General features: G+C 35.1%; 1 protein-coding gene across 1 annotated transcript in view; it reads left to right on the top strand.

Annotated features, from left to right (window-relative positions):
• Positions 1–4,811, top strand: part of LOC107707470 (lysine-specific demethylase 7B-like) — a 39,394-nt gene extending 34,583 nt beyond the window's left edge. Inside the window, exons 10-21 of the mRNA XM_016511489.1 lie at positions 462–568; positions 682–773; positions 1,023–1,109; positions 1,877–2,119; positions 2,199–2,323; positions 2,576–2,757; positions 3,052–3,149; positions 3,230–3,399; positions 3,483–3,631; positions 3,706–3,764; positions 3,923–4,187; positions 4,687–4,811. Coding sequence (XP_016366975.1) covers positions 462–568; positions 682–773; positions 1,023–1,109; positions 1,877–2,119; positions 2,199–2,323; positions 2,576–2,757; positions 3,052–3,149; positions 3,230–3,399; positions 3,483–3,631; positions 3,706–3,764; positions 3,923–4,187; positions 4,687–4,775 — 1,666 coding nt within the window. The 3' untranslated portion in view covers positions 4,776–4,811. The remainder of the gene's footprint in view (positions 1–461; positions 569–681; positions 774–1,022; positions 1,110–1,876; positions 2,120–2,198; positions 2,324–2,575; positions 2,758–3,051; positions 3,150–3,229; positions 3,400–3,482; positions 3,632–3,705; positions 3,765–3,922; positions 4,188–4,686) is intronic.
• Positions 4,812–7,974: the final 3,163 nt, after the last annotated feature.

The raw sequence follows: 7,974 nt of genomic DNA, 5'->3' as shown, positions 1-7,974 counted from the left end.
TTTAGACAGATTTAGAGAAAAAAACTAAACATTGATATTAATATTAATCATAATAATAACAAAATGGCAAATACCGGATAAATATACTAAATATGGTTAAATACTGATGACTTGTATTTATTAGCCACATATTGGTTAACTAAATAAACAACAATAATAGTAATAACAAAGAAAAAACGCAACAAAGCAAAAAATGTAAGTAAAAATACAACAAATTTTATTATTATTACTAATAACAACAAAAATAAACAACAACAACAATAATAATAATAAAAACAGCAACAAAAGTATAACATAAAGAAATATTAATATACCCAACCCTTGAAACCAAAAATGATCTTATCAAGAAACGTTTTTTTGCTGTCTAGTGTTTTTGCATTTTTTTTTTCAAATAAGCATATTGTTTTCTGAGTTGTGTATATATTGTGGCTTAAATGTAACTGATTCTGTCCTCGTATTAGGTGCTATGAGATGGAGCGGCGTCTGAAGACTCCAGACCTCTTTAAGTTTCCTTATTTTGAGGCTATTTGTTGGTATGTAGCAAAGAACCTGCTGGAGACTCTCAAAGGTACGTCATCTTAAATCACTCAGCATGTCAATACAGAGCACTTAAATCACTGGCATGCTGCCACAACGTTCCTGGGTGTCCCTCCTAATCAACTGTTTATTGTCTGTCATCAGAATCCCGAGAAGATAACTGCCTGCCTCCAGAATACCTGATCAAGGGAGTGAAAGCTTTGATTACTGCACTGAGGAACTGGCTAAAGAGAGAGGTGAAAGAAATAGTGGCTTACCACACCAGCTCTGTCAGATCAGATCTTGAGATTAAATGCAAACTTAAAATTAACTCTAAAACCACCTGCAATCATCCCATTGTACATTATAATCCCTGTTGGAATAATGAGGGCAAGGGGCGTCCCACAGGGGCCGATATCTGGTGTCAGTGGTTCTGGGTGGGAACCTGAGGTTTGCTCTGTGGCACAAACCCCTTATTGTCTGCCATGTGTGCTCATCTTCCGCAGGTCACAGAGCCAGCCAGCGAGGTCCCTGACCATATCAGACCCAACCATCTCATTAAAATGCTCACCAAGGAAATCCAGTACCTTGAGGTAAGCCAGACTGCTTGAAACATGCAGAAACTTGCTTGCTTTTTTTTTTTAAATAGAGGTTCTACAGAAAGGCATTAAAAAACACAACAACACCAGAAAAATAAAAGAAAATTAAATGATAAAAAAGCAAAAAGAGCTCAAATGAAAAACTAGAAATCAGAAGGATATTATTATTATTTATTTTTTTTTACTTTGATTTTAGTTCTGTTGCTGCTTTTATTATATGATAATATGAATAAGAACACTTAAAATTGCTCATGCTCATTTCCCATATTTTTATTTTAGATTATCTTTGCCATCAGCTAACATTCACTTACGGTTAATTTTTTTAAATACTACTACTAATATTATTCAATATATCATATCCATTTTTCATGCCTAAATTAACTTGTAGTGTTTAAAATTACCGATTTTAGTTTTGTATTTTATTTTTTATTTATTAAGACAAAATAGCATACAATTGTAATATCAGTAATTTATCAGTGAAATTTGTTTACTAATTGAAATAAATAAATACAAATAATTTTTTTTGTTGTAGTTGTTATTGTTGTTGTTAGTATTACTATTTATTAAATTCTAACGAATATAGCAAACCAAAGAAACCTAAAATGTAAAGTGTAAAATAGTCTTAATATGAATCCATTTTTGTAGTGTAGTCTTCTTAAGTGTTACAGTTCTTTGGAGATTAAAAAGTTCTCAATGCTACATTATTAACTAATATTGTAGTTGTTGTATTTGAACTCACAATGCTGTTTCAAACACCCAAGGATTATCAGAATGGGAACTGTGGAAGCAAGCTAATGAAATCTCATGGAATCTCTGCGTGTCCTTCCACGAGGTCGGCACACGAGAGAGGTTCTCACGCACGCAGGACAGCCAGACGTCTTCGTGACCACCACCATCATCACCCTCATCACTCTCACGGCCCTAAAGCTCCTTCTAACCTCGACATCTTTGAGCAGCACACCCAGGAAGTCTTAAAAAAACTTGAAATGGGTACTTATGAGGAGGTAAGTGGAATTAATGAATACCGTAAATGCCATTCAGGCTAATCTATAGAGAATCGTCTAAAAAACGATGGTCTTTTAGGATGCCTCCTTTAACCTGACGGTCAATGGCAAGTTCAACAAGGTCTCCACGGCCTCAGCTGCAGTGGCGGAGCGGAGCTTGGACAACAAACTGCGTCTGGTGCTGTGCAATGGATGTATAGTCAGGTAAACCACATTAACCTATGAAGATTATCACACATTAATCAGGAGCTGCAGTAAATGTAGCATATGAATCACCACGTTGCCAAATACAAATGACACATACAGGCCTTGATGACGCTTATTGTTAAATTTAGAAGGATTATGGCGAGGTAATAGTCAGTTGCAATGACTGTTTTTTTTGGGGGGTTTTTTGGCTTATGTTGGTCATGTAATTTTGGGAACACGTCCTTTTTCCCCATCTGATTGTCCACGCAGAGATAACAGGCAGCATGCTGGAGACAAAAGACCAAGGATAAAAGAAGACGAAGGCTCCAGAGATGTGAAGATGGATTTACTCAAGATTAAACTAGTATCTAAAGAGGAAGAACAGGAAGTGGATATTGAAATGAAAGAGAGAGATCAGCATCATGTAGCCAGAGAAGTGAATTCCTTTGCAGGTACCATCAAAAGTCTCAGATTCAGCACTGTAGTTTACTTTTTCCATATATAATACACAAAATAAATAAATACAAAAATACATATTTTTTCAGTAAATATTGTGTGCAATTATTTATTTATTTATTTTAGCCTTTATTTATCCTTTTATGCAATTTTGTGTGCTCTAGTCACTAGATATTTGCATAAAACCACGTTTCAACTGTCTGTATTGCTTATTTTCTCAGCTAGTGTATAAAAAAAATTATTTTAAAAAAATGTCCCTGCCCGTAATAGTGAGCTATTTTTTTCTACAGATCTTAATAAGCAAGAGAGTTCAGATCTCAGGAACAGAGAATCGGTACTTTCAGACATCTCATCGGACTCTGAATCAGATGAGGACTACACTACACGGGTATGTTGCCATTTCCCTTCGTGCACAGGAAGCGCATAGAGTCCTAGTTTAGGTTTAATCCTCTTTTCCTGTCCATGCAGAAAAAGAACTGCTCTGAGGAAGAATCTGAAAGCTCTTCAGAGGAAGAGGAAGATGAAAAGATTAGGATGAGTGGAGACGACCAAAGTAAGACCAAAAGTTGCTCCAGCTACACGACGGATACGCATCGATCCAGGCAAAAGCTTGACCCTTTTGAAAAATGTGGTAAAAGGTGAGAGCTGACGTGCTGGGGAACAATTTAGGGTTGTGTGTGTTTTTGAAATCCAGTTGTTTAAAACTACATCGCATTTGCAGTGAATACGCTACCTCGCCAAGCACAGAAGAGGATGCTATCCAGGGAATGCTGTCTATGGCAGGGCTGTTGTATTCTCACCCATCAGAAGATCCCAGCAGTTCACAAGAATCCTGGTGGTCTCGAACCAACCATCCCTCCCCTGACTACAGTAAGAGTTCATGAGTTTTTCTTATCAAATATAATTTTGATGAACCACTGCATCTGTTCTTTTTCCATTCTCAGGTAGAAAGGAGGCTGCATCAGGAGAGGAGAACCAGGATTCAGACAGCAATTCATCACAGGTAAACCCAGTTCTTCTGTAAACCCAATCCTTATCTGCCATATGTTATAGGAGAGATTATGCAATTTTGTAATTTATTTAAATTTAAATTGATATATATTTTTGCATTTACTCCAATGGCCAATGTTTCGGTTCAGTCTTTTTTATTGTTATCTTTAGGAGGGCTTTCGGGAGCATGATTCAAAAGGAGGATGTCCCGCCAAACTCAAGCATAGGATCCAGGAACACAAGAACTTCATGGACAGCCAGGACAGCGGCAGCAACAGCAGCAGTGAAGCTTGGAGCAGTCGCACACACTCCCCAGCCCACGGGGAAAGCCCCACTTTGGCCTACCAATACTGTGAAACATCCCTATCGCCACCTCTGCACCCATCCAAGAGGCCTGCTTCAAATCCCCCACCAATCAGCAATCAGGCCACCAAAGGTACAGCATCACCATTTTTTCTGCACATTAAACATTTTAACATGAAACCTGCATGTTTTACTGTTAAGATACCAGTAAATCTTGTTTAGGTTTTGTATGTTTGTTGTTTTAATTTATTCATGTTATTTATTTGTTTTTGCTTTTATTTTTATGTGTATTTTTTGTTTTTCTTTTGTTTACTTATTTGTTTGTTTTTTTGTTTATTGTTGTATCATTGTTTTACTTTTTATTTTTAATTTATTCATGTTTTTTTATTTTGTTGTTTTTATTTGGTTTTGCATTTGTTTTTGTTTTATTTTTGTTTTTATTTTTATTTTTATTTGTATTTGTTTTTATTTCTATTTGTTTGTTTTTGTTTTGTTTTTAATTTTGATTATTTGTTTTTATTTATAAATACATATTGTAAATTATTATAAAATTAGCATTTTATAAATTGTATTTATTTATATTTTTTTACTTAAACCTTTTTTTTTTTTTTTTGCCTTTCTCTTTCTTGTAGGTAAACGTCCTAAGAAAGGTATGGCCACAGCGAAGCAGCGATTGGGCAAGATTCTCAAATTGAGCAGACACAAACCTTTCTTTGTGTAGTTCCAGTGATGGCAGTCGCCGCCTGCAGAAGATTGGGATGCTCCCTGAGTGGTAGTTGTTGCGACTGATTTGACGATTTCACTTTTACCACGTTTTTTTTTTTTTTTTTTTTTTTTTTTTTTTTTTTTTTTATAAAAAAATATTTTAAAATATTATAAAAATAGCATTTTATAAATTTTTTTTTTTTTTATTTTTTTTCTTAAACCTTTTTTTTTTTTTTTTGCCTTTCTCTTTCTTGTAGGTAAACGTCCTAAGAAAGGTATGGCCACAGCGAAGCAGCGATTGGGCAAGATTCTCAAATTGAGCAGACACAAACCTTTCTTTGTGTAGTTCCAGTGATGGCAGTCGCCGCCTGCAGAAGATTGGGATGCTGAGTGTGCATGTTAAAGGTGACGGGGTATAAAGTGTGTTTGATTCAACACACTGGCTCAAAAGCTTTGGATTAATCTGAATAACCACTTCACCCAACACGTTTTGCTAATATGCATCCAAAGTAACAAGGCGACTGAAAGGAAATCAGACTGAAAACATCACTTTTGAAGGCTTTCGGTTCTCAACGATGGCATCCAAAATCAGGTTTACTCTACAAAAGCGAAGACTGGCATGTTGCCAGGCTGCTTCCTAAACTAAACTAAATAATAACTAAAATAAACTAAAAACGCGTCACTTCGAGGATGTGCATCTTAAGCAAGTCGGCAATTGAGTGATGAACTGATTTCATAAAGGTGCTTTACTTTTTTGGTCTGCTCATTTTGTGATTGCAACCAACTTTTCCTAGCAAATTACTCCAGTGAAGAAAAATTGCATTAATGCCTCAAGACAAAATTCACCCAGGATGCTGGTTGAACTACCTGTCAATCAAAATGTTCTCACATTTTGAGAGAAATTAAAGAAAAAAATGTATTTTTGTCAACATTTGTATTCATCTTGTCATTTTAAAATCGCTTGCTAAGGAGCACTGGGTAGTTTAGCTATATTTGGTCCTCTGTTGCCGCCTAGTGGGCATCCGGAGACTGACTTTAAATGGTGCTTGAAGGTATCATTCAAATGAGACAAGAGACATTTTCCCTTAATTTATTTCTTTATCTTGGTGCTTTATTTTTATTTTCTATACTGTTATTAAATTACGTATTTATTACTGATGAAAGAGAACAATTTATTTCATTGAGCATTTAGGAGGTTTGCTGTTCTTTGGGGTCTTAATATGCATCCGTTTTGAAACATGTTTAAAATATTTGTGGCCATACAGCCAATTTGTGCAAAGGCTTAGCTGTTTTTCAAAATGTCATCCATATCTGTATTGCATTGTGGGTAAGAACATATGTGTTGTGTAATAAGAAGCTAACATATAATCAAAATACCTGCCCAAATTGTCCCATTATGTTATAATCTTTCATTTTTACCTCACAGTGTATTTGAAAAAAAAAAAAAAAAGACATTGTGAATTTGTACTCAACCAGCAAAGTCACCACCTGTTATTTGGCTGTTTTTACTGATATTCTAAGGATCTGGTTTCAGAAACATGTTGTTTCCATAAGTATAAAGTTCAGCTGCCTCATCAAATTCTGAAGCAGTGAAATACTGTTTGAACTGGTGCTGTGTATAGTGAAAACGAGACATTTAAGATGGCCAAGGAGCGTGGGAGAATTTTTACCTTTTTTACGTTGAAATGTATTTGGCTACTTGTCTTTTTTTACAAAGAATCGAAAAGAATATTTATTTTTGTATTGTATCAACACCATTGTATTGAAATATGGCGATAGCCTCGCGTTTTGTAAGATATGTGTGATTTTGAGGTAGTTTACTCTGGTTTGAAAGACCTCAGGTATTTGTTTGTGCTCAAGGTTTTGGATTCCTTTTGATGAATGCCAAATAATGTAATCATAAAAGTCAGGTCTTGCTTTGAATTTTTGGTGTCCCGGCAGTAAAAAGAGCCGTATTAACTAACCTAATATAACATTTCTTAGTAAATATCCCCATGAAAGAAAATGATGTTCTTTTGTATTCCAGATTTGTTAAATGTTCTCTTTTAAAACATTTACAGCAACTCCAACATAATCTACAAAGCTCTTTGAGCAATTACGCACATTCCATAAGCTTCCAGGAACTTCTATGACGGATTTCATTGACTCAAATGACTCGTTGAGGTACAAGTACAGCAGCTCAGGGCTCACATACGGACTGTTTTCTGATGGACAGCTTTGATACTAACTATTCAAAGGGCTTCAGTCAACCCAAAGGTGCTCCGAATTGAACAGGTCATTACAACCAGCACAGTATTGTTACTGTATGTCATCTTCCAAAGGTTTTTTTATGATGGTTTATTGTGGACTAAGATACTCGAGCATTGTGTTTCGATCCATTTCAAAGACAAAAATCACAATGCCATTAATGTAGCACCTGTTGCTTTTCTCCTTGTTAAGATTCTAGTTTATGTTGCTTTGTCTGATTGGGATTTGGGCCAAAGTGCACATGTATTGCATTCAGAACTTTGATTGAGATGTTTTTTTGTTTGGGGGATTGGAGGAGCTTCTGTGTCTGTCAAAAAAATGCTGCACTGCATAAAGTGTCCTGCATTAGCTAGCTATGTTACACTACACTCTTTGAGTTTTTTTATTGTTACTGTTTTAACACAATAAATATCTAAATGTGCTTGATAAAAGTCAAAAGCTTTGCTGGCCTGCAGGCAGGGTTTGTACCATGTCCCAGTGCTTGTACAGTATTTATTTGGCATTCTCTGTTGTGTTTTCAATTTGCTGGTCTTTCAATCAGTTACGTGTTTGTGGAGTGTCCTCTCACATTTTCAATGCATTCAAATGTTTGAAATTTTTATATGGTTGTATAATTTTGTTGAATATTTTGTGATGCTGTAATCCACAGCTAAGGCTTTTGAAATTGGGATTTTCCGTTGTACAATGTGGCCTGTGCATATTAAAAATTCTACGAGTGAATATGACATTTCTGTATTTTTTGTTAACAATGATTCAAGAGGACTTTGCTTTCCAGTTGCATGAGATTATTCAAAACACAATGTCATCAAAAATATTCATCTCATTATTTGGGGCTTCAAATAGACCATGAGAACTGTTTAGCAGAGGAGATACTGAAAAATAGTGTAACATTGTCTTTTATAATAGTTAATTATAAGTTAATTATAATATATAAGTTTATTTATATAACACTTAAGTATAGTAAAATT

Source organism: Sinocyclocheilus rhinocerous, unplaced genomic scaffold (assembly GCF_001515625.1).
Source record: "Sinocyclocheilus rhinocerous isolate Xijiao unplaced genomic scaffold, SAMN03320098_v1.1 scaffold534, whole genome shotgun sequence".
NCBI lineage: Eukaryota > Metazoa > Chordata > Actinopteri > Cypriniformes > Cyprinidae > Sinocyclocheilus > Sinocyclocheilus rhinocerous.
This window is presented reverse-complemented; position numbering and strand designations above follow the sequence as displayed.